At 40.3% G+C, this 12,815-nt stretch overlaps 1 protein-coding gene across 7 annotated transcripts in view; it reads right to left on the bottom strand.

The window, feature by feature from the left end:
• wdr35 (WD repeat domain 35) overlaps positions 1-12,484 on the bottom strand; it is a 107,335-nt gene extending 94,851 nt beyond the window's left edge. For all 7 annotated transcript variants that reach the window (XM_080192238.1, XM_080192239.1, XM_080192242.1 and 4 more), the window contains exons 1-4: positions 12,404-12,484; positions 9,530-9,647; positions 5,293-5,364; positions 4,012-4,104 (exon numbers count right to left, since the gene is read on the bottom strand). In XM_080192238.1, coding sequence (XP_080048364.1) covers positions 4,012-4,104; positions 5,293-5,364; positions 9,530-9,647; positions 12,404-12,427 — 307 coding nt within the window. In that variant the 5' untranslated portion in view covers positions 12,428-12,484. The remainder of the gene's footprint in view (positions 1-4,011; positions 4,105-5,292; positions 5,365-9,529; positions 9,648-12,403) is intronic.
• Positions 12,485-12,815: the final 331 nt, after the last annotated feature.

The raw sequence follows: 12,815 nt of genomic DNA, 5'->3' as shown, positions 1-12,815 counted from the left end.
TTTGAAAACCTTCCTCACTGTCCACTACACCTCCAATCTTTGTATCATCAGCAAATTTGCTGATCCAATTTACCACATTATCATCCAGACCATTGATATAGATGACAAACAACAATGGACCCAACACCGATCCCTGCGGCACACCACTAGTCACAGGCCTCCACTCAGAGAAGCAATCCTCCACAACCACTCTCTGGCTTCTTCCACTGAGCCAGTGTCTAATCCAATTTACTACCACCCCATGCATACCTTGCGACTGAACCTTCCTAACTAACCTCTCATGAGGGACCTTATCAAAAGCCTTGCTAAAATCCAGGTAGACAACATCACCACCGTCCCTTCATCCACTTTCCTGGTAACCTCCTCGAAAAACTCTAATAGATTGGTCAAACATGACCTACCACGCACAAAGCCATGTTGACTCTCCCTAATAAGTCCCTGTCTATCCAAATATGTGTAGATCCTATCCCTTATCACACGTTCCAATAACTTGCCCACCACCGACGTCAAATTTACTGGACTATAATTTCCCAGATTTTTTTTGGAACCTTTTTTAAACAACGGAACAACATGAGCCATGCCCCAATTATCTGACACCTCCCCCATGCATACTGACATTTTAAATATGTCTGCCACGGCCCCTGCAAGTTCACTACTAGCCTCCCTCAAGGTCCATGGTAATACCCTGTCCAGTCCTGGGGATTTATCCACTCTGATTTGCCTCAAGACACCTCCTCCTCTTAAATCTGTAAAGGTTCCATGAACTCCCTACCTGTTTGCCCTATTTCCGTAGACTCCATGTCCGTTTCCTCAGTAAATACGAATGCAAAAAAACCATTTAATATCTCCCCCAGCAATTTTGGTTCCATACACAGTCTACCACTCTGGTCTTCAAGAGGACCAATTTTATCCCTCACTATCCTTTTGCTCCTAACATACCTGTAGAAGCTCTTTGGATTTTCCTTCACTCTATCTGCCAAAGCAACCTCATGTCTTCTTTCAGCCCTCATGATTTCCCTGTTAAGTAGCTTCTTGCACTTTTTATACTCCTCGAATATCTGATCTGTTCCTTCCTGCCTGTACATTTCATATAACTCTCTCTTCCTCTTAATCAGCGTTACCATCTCTCTCGAGAACCAAGGTTCCTTATTCCTATTTACTTTGCCTTTAATCCTGACAGGAACATACAAACTCTGCACTCTAAAAATTTCTCCTTTGAAGGCCTCCCACTTTCCATTTACATCGTTACCAGAGAACAGTCTGTGCCAATCCACACTTCCCAGATCCCTTTTCACTTCGTCAAATTTGGCCTTTTTCCAGTTCAGAACTTCAACCCGAGGACCAGATCTATCCTTATCCATGATCAGGTTGAAGCTATTGGCATTATGATCACTGGATCCACAGTGTTCCCTCACACTCACATCCATCACCTGCACTAACTCACTTCTCAATAGGAGGTCCAATATCACATCCTCTCTAGCGGCACCTTTATATACTGATGTAGAAAATTCTCCTGAACACATTTTACAAACTCCACCCCGTCTAAACCTTTAACAATATGCGAGTCCCAATCTATATGTGGAAAATTAAAATCCCCCACTACCACAGCTTTGTGTTTCTTGTAGTTGTCAGCTACCTCTGCTGATTTGCTCCTCCAATTCTCTCTACTAGGTGGGTCTATAAAACAACCCCGTTAAAGTCGTCATACCTTTCCTGTTTCTCAGCTCCACCCATACGGCCTTTGTAGACAAGCTCCCTAATCTATCCTGCCTGAGGACTGCTGTAACATTTTCTCTGGCCAACAATGAAACCCCCCCACCTTTTATCCCTCTGCCTCTATCACGCCTGAAACATTGGAACCCTGGAACATTCAGCTGCCAGTCCTGCCGCTCCTGCAGCCAAGTTTCACTAATGGCTATAATGTCATATTTCCACGTGTCAATCCACGCCTTCAGCTCATCTGCCTTCCCCACAATACTCCTGGCATTGAAACAGACACACCTCAAAAGATTATTTCCACCACACTCAACCCTTCCATTTGTGATTTTGCATGAACTAACCTGTGTTTTTACCCCCTCTCCACTATCTGCTTTGGCACTCTGGTTCCCATCGCCCTGCAAATCTAGTTTAAACGCTCCCCAATAACACTAGCAAACCTCCCTGCAAGTATGTTGGTCTCCTTGTAGTTTACGTGTAATCCTTCTCTCTTGTACAGGTCCCTCCTACCCCAGAAGAGGTCCCAATGATCCAAGAATCGTAAACCCTGCCCCCTACACCAATTCCTCAGCAACGTGTTCATCTGCCCAAGCATCCTACTCTTACCCTCACTGGCACGTGGTACAGGTAGCAATCCTGAGATTACTACCCTTGGGGTCCTGCTTTTTAACTTCCTTCCAAGCTCTCTATACTCTCTGTTTAGGACCTCCTCACTCTTTCTACCTACGTCAATGGTACCTTCTTTTTTAAATGTGTGTTTCTGATATAAAAACACAAGATAAAAGTAAGTTACTAACTTATAATTCACCATTTACTCGATTTTGCTCCCCTTTTTTTTCCTCCTTATTTTCGCCTTGTAGTTTTGCTACTTTTTTAAATGTTTCTTTCTGTTATAACTACAATAAGACTGTGCCTCAAACAACCTCCATCTGATTGTTTCTCTCTTATCCATCCCAAAGCACTATTCCTTTGGAATGAAAATGCAAGATGAGATACATTAATCATCTCTGTTCAAACTACATAGCCTCACTTGCAATTTAAAAATCCTCTATTTTTAAAGAGTGTTACTCAGAATAAGAAAGGATGTTAGGTGTGGGTGGTTGGCCAACTCTTGAATCCAAATCTCAAACGAACACTGATCTCACAAGTGAGTTAGAGATAGAGTGAAATTAATCCAAGGAGTAAGTTTAAATGATTCCTGCCCTACAGTCAGTAGGTAAATAAAGGGGAAAAATTACTTTGGTGTCTAGAACCAAGGCAAAGTAAGAGTGTTGTTTCACTGAACACTAGATATTCCCTTGATCAGGCAATCCCCAGAAATTCGTCCTTTCCTTTGTGATGAAAATTAAACTTTCTAATGGAAACTGGATAGCTCCTTGAAGGAAATAAACTTACAGTGCGAAAGGGAAGAGTGGAGAAATGAGAGTGACTGAATTATTCTGAGAACTAGCAAGTATTTGATGGACTGAATTACCTTCTTCTGTGTTGCTTATGACTCAATGACCAACTGTTATCAAAAGGGGAGGAAAATATGCTCCTAGGGTTTGAGTTGACTACAAGGATATTTGCAAGATCTGTCTGCAATCATCTTCCCATTCCCTTTGGAGAAATGTCTTGTGTAACCCAGTGACTCCACACAGATCTACAGCTTAAGTTAGCAACTCAACAATTCTTAGTTTGAGCCTGTCAAGTTACACAAGTAGTAAAAAAGTACAGAATTATAGTAAACATGTATCAAACGTTGGATCTACATATCAAGAAAAGATTGGTAGGCTAGGTCTTTTGATTGGTGACCTAATAACGATCTTTAAAATTATGAAAGGTAATGATACAGTCAGTAGAGAGCAAATGTTTTCTCTTGAGGGAAAATGCATAATCGAAGGCCATAATTATAAGATACTCACCAAGAAATCCAGGAATCACAAGAAATTTCTTTACCCAAAAGAGTGGTAAGAATGTGGAACTCATTACCACAAGGAATGGTTGAAATTAATAAGGTTAAGGAGAAGAATTTAAGGGAAGGTAGAAAAGCATTTGAAGGAGAAAGACATAGATTTAGATAAGGGAAAATAGAAGGTTGCTTGATTGGAGCATAAATACCAGCAAGGACTAGTCCTATGCAATTTATAAGTCAATTCACTTTTAATTAATAAATGCTATACTGTGTTATTCATATCTGACACCAACTGATCACCATCTATGAAAATCAGTTTTACAAATTGTAATGCTGCCCAATAAGCATTCCGTTCATATCAAAATCAATTTTACTGCATACCACAAGAAGAATTAACTGACCTTTATACAACATCCACACAATAATGAGACCATTCTGGTCACTAGTTGTCAACTTCTGGTACTGCTCATTCCAAGTCACCACCTGTACAGCACCTGATCAAACATAGTTTAATGAAGATAACTGTCCAACAGAAGATATTTTCAATCTAGTTCCTTTATTACTTACGCCAAAAGTCACTTATAATTTGTGTCAAATTAAACTTTGCCAAAACGGATCCATTTAGTAATTAGACATGACTCTTAGAAATGAAAGAGAAATATGGACAAAAGGAGAGTGAATACTTACATTTTGAAAAAATTGTAATGCACAAAACAGTTAGGAAATATTGGCACAAATGAATAAGAATAAATGGGGAGAAAAAGTGTTTATAAACAAATATTCCTTCAAAGAAACCAATTCCAAATTTCCGCATATGTATCATGAAGAGGTTATGAAACACCAATAGGCACACTTAATAACCCAACTGCAAGTGAATGAAGAGCAGTACTTTGTGTAGTTTACAGGATGTTGCCCACAGATAATTTCAGCAGATAATTAATTAATTAACATCAAACATTTGGTGGTAAGTAATTGATCTGATAGGTTAGGCAGAAATATTATTTTTAAGCAACAAAATTATGCATTGCAGAGTGACTCCAAGGATTCAATTTATTTTCCCCATGCTCCCCCAGTCACCACCACGTTTCATCATCACACAGCTATAATGTCCATCAGTGCAATGGTGTTAAGTCTATTCTGTAACAAAAAACTAATGAAAATTTCCTTCTGTATAGGCAGACCAATAAATTCTGGTTATATATTCTAACTGCTATATGAATGGGATGGATAGGATAGAGGTGGAAAGACTCTTCCCGCTCAAAAAAGACAGTAGGACTAGGGGGCACAGCCTCAAGATAAAGGGGGGGCGGTTCAGAACGGAGTTGAGGAGGAACTTCTTCACTCAAAGGGTGGTGAATCTCTGGAATTCTCTGCCCGTTGAAGTGGTGGAGGCTGCCTCGCTAAATATTTTTAAGAAGCGGGTTGATGGGTTTTTGATAAGAGAGGGGATTAAGGGTTATGGGGAGAGGGTGGGAAAGTGGAACTGAGCCACGACAGATCAGCCATGATCTTATTGAATGGCGGGGCAGGCTCGAAGGGCCAGATGGCCTACTCCTGCTCCTATTTCTTATGTTCTTATGTTCTTATGTAACCATAGCAGCAGCAGCTGATTCAATTAATATCTGAAACTGAAGTAACTGAAGTGCATTCCTAATCAAATAGATATACAAAATAAAACTTACCACTGTGCCCTTCCAGTGTTTGATTCATGGAAAGGTTACTGGGTGCGGCCAATCCCTTTAATCTTGTATCATCTACAGAAATCCACAATGTTTGATTAGAACTTAAACTTAAATGCCATTTCACAATAGTGCTATTGTTGTTCTAAATATAAATCAGGAATGCTTACAAAAAAAAAACTTAGCAGGGATCAAAAAGATCAAAAGTGCCAGAATGGTATAGTTCCCTAAACCAATTTTCTCTTCCCTCTCTTCTAAAAGCAATGGCCTGTAGTTAATTCCCTCTGTGGGTGCAGGCCAAATGTTCAGCTCGAAAATGCACCTTTTCTAGAGTCCATTTTGCTAACATCAACAAGTTAAGCTCCATGGGGAATACCATTTGAACATACCCAAAATTATGGAGATGTTAGGGGTAAGTTTTTCACTCAGAGGGTGGTGAGTGAATGGAATCGGCTGCCATTGGTGGTGGTGGAGGTGAACTCGCTGGGGTCTTTTAAAAGACTTCTGGATGAGTATATGGGATCTAATGGGATTGGGGGTTATAGATAGGTCTATGGCTTAGTAGGTATAGATGTGATCGGTGCAACTTGTGGGCCGAAGGGCCTGTTTGTGCTGTAGTGTTCTATGTTCTAAATTATGTAAATAATCAAGGCTGAAGGAAAGCACCAAAATTACACCATGGGTGGGATTTTCCTGCCCTGCTATGCTGGTCAAGTGACTCACAAGCTTTCGGGGTTAGCCCCTTCGTCAGGTGAATGGAGAGTTCTGGCCTCAGACAGAGCATATAAAGCACAGACAGTTTAGAGATTACTGATTAGAATGCGAATCCTTACACCTAACCTGCTGTTCAAGACCTGAAGTGGCTGACAATGTGACAAGTGGCTGACAATGTCCACTCACATTGTCAGCCACTTCAGGTCTTGAACAGCAGGTTAGGTGTATGGATTCGCATTCTAATCAGTAATCTCTAAACTGTCTGTGCTTTATATGCTCTGTCTGAGGCCAGAACTCTCCATTCACCTGACGAAGGGGCTAACCCCGAAAGCTTGTGAGTCTATTATCAAATAAATAGGTTGGACTAAAACCTGGTGTTGTCGGACTTTTTACTGTGTTTACGCCAGTCCAACGCCGGCATACCCACATCATGCTGGTCAAGTAACATAGTGGTATGGGAAATACAAGTGGGAGGCCACTTTTATTGTCATGATCAGCCTCACGCCATTCCATGGCATAAGGCTGATTTTAATACTCATTTATTAATTTAAATCCTTTTGGTGAGCCTGGGATGCAATTGTCCGGGCTCGCTAAGGTTTCCAACATCGCTGGTGGAAATCCACACGAATGGGAATCACAGCTGATCCTCAGCAATGAGGACTTGACCTGCTGGTCTCTCTGGCGGGACCAGGGTCATTGAGGCCCCTGGGAAGTTGACAGTGGGGGGAGACATGACTCCCATTTTCCCACCCATTGGACACTTTCCTTTTTTTGGGAAAATCAGCCACAATATATTTTATCTAAATAGATGAAGATTAATTGTTCAACTCATTTAACTACCATTAATGCATATTAGACATAGCATGTTTAAAATTCTGCCAAGGTCCACCCAGTAACTTCACACATTTATCCCACTAATCCCATAACCTACACATTTTTGAACACTAAGAGACAATTAAGCATGGCCAATCTACCTAACCTGTACTGCTTTGGACTGTAAGGGGAAATCAGAGCACCTGGAGGAAACCCATGCAGAAATGGGGAGAACAGTCACTCAAGGCAGGACCCAGGTTCCTGGCACTGTGAGACAGCGAAACATTGTGCCACCATGACAGTCCTATGGTTCACTTACGAAACCTATGGAATGCTTCAGTTGGTCACTATTGTCAATTTAGACCTTTCCTTAAAAATCATGAGATCATTTTAACATCCCCCACCTTAGTAAAATAAACATTCATTTGTGTCAGTCTTAGCTCTGAGTCAGAAGGTTGTGGATTCAAGTAGCACATCAGAGACTTGATCATGGAATATAGTTAATACTTCAGTGCAATACAGAGGCAGTGGTGCTGATTTTTTGGATGAGATGTTAAAACAAGATGTCATCTAGCAGTACAAAAGGCCTTCAAATGTGCCAGGACTGAAAAAAAGTAACATGAAAACAGATTTTCTTTGCAGTCAGTAGCAAAACAATCTGCTAGCAGCTGACAAAGAAATGGTCAACAGCTTCAAATTTCTAGGTGTCCACATCACATAACCTGTCCTGGTCCCGCCACCCCGACGTTACAGTGTAAAAAGCCCACCAAAGATTCTACTTTCTCAGGAGGCTAAGGAAATTTAAGAGGTTTGCTATGACTCTCACCAACGTTTACAAATGCACCATAGGAAACATCCTTTCTAGATGTATCACAGCTTGATAAGGCTCCTGCTCGGACCAAAACCGCAAGAAACTACAAAGGTCTGTGAAGGCAGCCTGGTCCATCATGTAAACCAGCCTTCCATCCATTACTCTGTGTATATTTCCCATTGCCTCAGAAAAGCAGCCAGCATAATCAAGGATCCCACACACCCGAGGCATACTCTCTTCCACCTTCTTCCGTCGGGAAAAAGATACAAAAGTCTGAGATCAAGACCAACCGACTAAAGAACAGCATCTTCCCTGCTGCTGTCAGATTTTTGAATGGACCTACCTTAAATTAAGTTAATCTTTCTCTACACACTAGCGATGACTGTAACACTATATTCTGCACCCTCACCTTTCCTTCTCCCCTGTTTATTCTATGAACAGTATGCTTTGCCTGATGAGCGTAAGAAACAATACTTTTCGCTGTATACCATACATGTGATAATAAATCAAATCAAAGATAGCTGCCCATAAGGATCAAGGGATCTCTGTAGCACAAACTTGCCCTTCCCTGATGCCAAGCCAAGGTACATCTCAAGGCATCCATAAAGAAAGTTAAACAGCCAATCACACCAATGTATTTGCACATAAAGCGAACCAATAAATAAACAAAAAATATTGAATTAATTCGCTTTTAAAATTTTACATGTAGTAAAATAAATGATTGGGATATACACATCCATTAAAATAAAAATAAATCATTATAAATAAAAAGTAGTTTTTCTAAAAGCGCTGAATTTCTGATCATTGATATATTTGACATTCAAAAAATATAAAATTAGCTTTTTCAGCACCAGTGAGGTTGTTTAATAGTAATTTATGAACTTGGCACACATTAACACCATTTCATCCAAAAGGTGTAACTTCTGCAAGAGTGTTTAAAGCGGTTCTAAAAGTGCAAGAGTGGAAGTTCTTATTAGTTCAACGATTTCTAGTTGACTGTGTTCTGAAGGGAGTTCAACAGCACACACTCAAGAGAAACTCAGAATCACTGATGGCAACTTCCAGATTTCACTATTTATCTATATTTGACCATTTAACCACACATGTGCAGACTCCAGAATGTGTTGTCAGTTTCAGATGTTAAATGACAAGGAGGGCTTACAGTTTTGTTGTCATAACTATTATGTAATGTGGGCCAAAATCTGGTCATTGTTCTCATTGCTATTTTTATTTTGAACTATGTAAAATTTAATGGTCACATTTATCCAGCTATCAACGTCGGCTGCACTTCAAAAATAACTGATTGCAATGTTTCCTTTTGATACATCTCGAAAGCATGAAGCTCAGAATTTGAATACAAGTTTTTTCTTTCAAAATAATCAGATTTAGAAAGCGATCATTATCTAATATATTTTAGAGATGGACCTACAACATGTAAAATCACAAGCAAAGATCCAACTCTACCCACTGCTCAGTACAACATCTCAATGCTTCTTAAATCAATTAACTCTGGCCCAAGCATTCCTTTCACAATCTTTTTATTATGCACCTTGTCCTACTCCCTTGACCTATATATTCCAGATTGACTTCCCCTCATCCATTAAATAGCTCAAACGTTTCTATAACATTTGGCATGTCATTACATAAATCCAAGTCCTTCTTTCTTTTCAAGGCTGAATCAAGTCATTCTTCATAGTTGATGACTCTATTTCAATGTAATAATCTGATTGCTCTTTTCCTCCTCCATATCATGGAAAACAGAGGAGTACACAGTTCTTCAGGTACATTCAAACTAATGTACTGAATAACTTTAGCATGCGTTTTGGAAATATATCATAAAATTTATGCAACAATTCTTCAAAGTTTTATTGTATATATTGTGGCTTTCTAAGTTTTTGTTACCTGTCTGCGTTTCAAGTTTCAGGACCTTTAAAAGACCATCTTCCCCACCACAAGCAATAAATCCTTGGTCTTTATTCCATGAAACACATCTCAACTGACTGTTATTAGGAATGGCAATCTGAAACAAAATAGAACACTGTAGTAAATAAGGAATTTTTAAATACATACATAACAAATACATTCTTTAGCGAGGAAATTGCAACTTTAAATAAAAAGAACCTCCCCAACCATTAACAGTACAAAATACAAATTTATTGAAGACTGTTCACCCCATTCCTGAAAAGACTGCAGTCACCCATGGTTTCCTTGTCACAGCTGACACAAACGCCATCTTATTTCAGATTTTGATTTCTTATTGCTAACTGGGTCAGACTCAATCTCAACTTATTTCTTCATCCATTTCTTCCTCTTGCTCAGAGAATAGATAAACATAGAAAACATGTCATACCAGGGAACAAGTGCAGCAGAAAATGCCTCCCAATCCTCATACGCAGCAACACCAGTCAGTCACCTAAACAGTCACTATGGTTTATACAGAAAAATAGAGAAAAAGATTCACGAGAATGGTTCCAGGGATGAGGAACAGTTATGGAGATAAATTAGAAGAATTAAGGCTTTTCTTGGAGAAGATTGAAAGGAGATTTGATAGAAGTATTCAAAATCAAGCAAGATCTGGACAGAGTAGATAGGGAGAAACTGTTTTCACTTACGAAAAGATTGTGAACAAGAGGGTACAGGTTTAAAGTAATCGGCAAAAGAAGCAAAAAAGTGATATGCGAAAAAAACTTTGTAACCCAACAAGTGGCTCAGGTCTAGAATGTACTGCCTAACAGTGTGGTGGAGGCAGGTTCAATTACAGCATTTAAAAGGGAATTACGCTGTTATCTAAAAAGTAAGAGCGTGCAGGGCTACAGGGAAAAGACAGGAGAATGGCACAAATAGAAGTGCTCATTTGGACAACACTGTGGGCCAAATAGCTCTGCACTGTAACAATACTGTGCTTCTGCGTACCACAACATTGACTGGGAATTTAACAAGTAATTAGTTTTCAACAATTTTTCTCCTGTATTCCAATAGCCAATCTAGCTACTAATTTGATACCAAGATCAACTCATTATTTGCAAAAGCAGGAACTTCCCATAAATGTTATTCCTGTTCACAAATAATATCCCACAATACCCTAAAAACAGGCATAATTGTGACAGAATGAATTTGTGATTTTTTTCCCTCATTACGTTACAAATCTATCTTTTCTAAGCTTTTACAAATATTTTCTCTGAACTTGCATTTAATCTCAATTTTATTTCTAGTAAAAGCTTCCGAACGTGTATTCACGCCATCACTAAGATCATCTATTTCCACTTCTGCAACAACAGAATTTCTCCCTTGTTGCAACTCTGCATTATTTTTGAAAAGCTGTTCATGCCTTTGCTATCTTTCGTTCTGATTATTCCAATGCTGGCCTGCCACATTCTATGTGCTGTAAACTTGAGGTTATCCAAAACTTTGCTGTTGTGTCTTAATAGGTACCATTCCCCTTGTGCTTAGCTCACTGACATTACATTGGCCTTGGTCAAGCAATGTCTTGATTGCAAAATTCTTCACTTTGTTTTTAAATCCCTCCATGGCCTCACCTCTCTGTATCTCTGTAACCACCTCCAGCCCCACAAGTCTCCAAGGTATCTGCACCCCTCTAACTCTGATCTCTTGAGCAGCCCTTCTTTTAATTGCGCCACTATTGGTTAACTGTGCCTTCAGTCACCATGGCCCAAAACTCTGGAATACCACTCAACTGCCTCCTGAAGAATCATCTCAGAACCTCTTGAAAAAGGTTTTGGGCATCTGAATTAATATCTCCTTTTATGGCTCAGTATCAAATCTTGTTCTCTGATTCTCCTTTGAGATGCCTTTTGACATTTCATTAATTTAAAGGTGCTATATATGTTGTTGCTGTGATGTCCAAACTTGCAGTCTTTAGTACTCCGAATCATCAGATAATCAGCAGTGGTGTCTTCAGATACCTCAGCGGCAGTGTCTTGAACTTCAAAGTTCATCATTACCCACTTTCTCTCTGCACTTTTAAAAATCTTCTTAAACCTTGCATGTAAATTTCCAGTTCTCTCTTCTAGGTCTACCAACTAGCTAAACATCAGTTTCCTTTGTTTTTCCCAGATACAGAACATAAACATAAACTGTTGTCATTTCAAACTGATATTGGCAACTGACAGATCATACGCAAAGTAGGAATTCTTGTAAACAGTCTTGGAATTTATTAGTTGCAAGGTCTGACTAAACATTCATTAACAAAAATAATTTAGAGAGGATTAACTTAAAAGATCCGATAAGAACCAAAACTGCCTTCACCCACAGAATCACAAATATATATACTTGTTTACAAATCTGCACAGCTTCCCTTCTGCACTTAGTTCTGACAGTGCCTTTGGTTGGCCAGGTACAATTATATGAAAGCAAAATATCAAATACCAGTCATTCATCTTCAAACTTTGGGGAGGGAGAAAAAAAATCCTCCAAGTTGAAGGGATGGACTCCATAAACTGTTTTAATGGTGATTTTGAGAGCTATAAGGGGGTGGGGGGGGGGGGACATGGGGGAACAGCTTAAAAGGATTTGGAGGAGTGGAAAAACAAATGTCATTAAAATCATAAACATTGCAAACAGAGGCTGCTTGATAAGTTGAGTAACTAAAACGAAAATGTTTTGCCCAAACAATCCCTTCCTTCAGCTCCGCAGCGGCAGAGGGCACTGCGCGTGCGCCCCACTCCCCGTGCGGCTGATGCTCGAGCACGGGCCGTTGTTCTTTAAATCCCGCTGAGCTCCTGCGGCCTCGCCTGGAACAAGCACCGGCCACCTCACCTTCTTACTCAAATAGATAAACATGGTTCAGACAGGTCCCGGAGCAGGCGGCTCTCTTTTCGGCGCTCCCCTTTTCTTCCCCCCCGCCCAAGCTCAGCTTCCCCCTCCCTTCGCTGCTGGGGACCACGCCGCGTCGCCTGGTAACCGTGGCTGGCCAATCAGCTAGCTGCGCACTGTTGCCCAGCCAATCCCAGATGAGAGTCGGAGGAACCTTCAGCCAATGGGCGGCCGTCAGCGTCGACATTGCAATGGCTGCTGGGATTTTGCCCCCCTCGACCCCGCGTCCAAGCTAAAATATGGAGATGTTGGTGTTGGACTGGGCAGACGCAGTAAGGAGTCTCACAACACCAAGTTAAAGTCCAACAGGTTTATTTGGTAGCACAAGCTACTAACTTTTGAGTCACTGCTCCTT

This window comes from Carcharhinus amblyrhynchos, chromosome 7, assembly GCF_965287045.1.
Source record: "Carcharhinus amblyrhynchos chromosome 7, sCarAmb.v2.hapA, whole genome shotgun sequence".
NCBI classification, from domain to species: Eukaryota; Metazoa; Chordata; class Chondrichthyes; order Carcharhiniformes; family Carcharhinidae; genus Carcharhinus; species Carcharhinus amblyrhynchos.
Note: the sequence above shows the minus strand (reverse complement) of the source record. Positions and strands in the feature narration are given on the sequence as shown.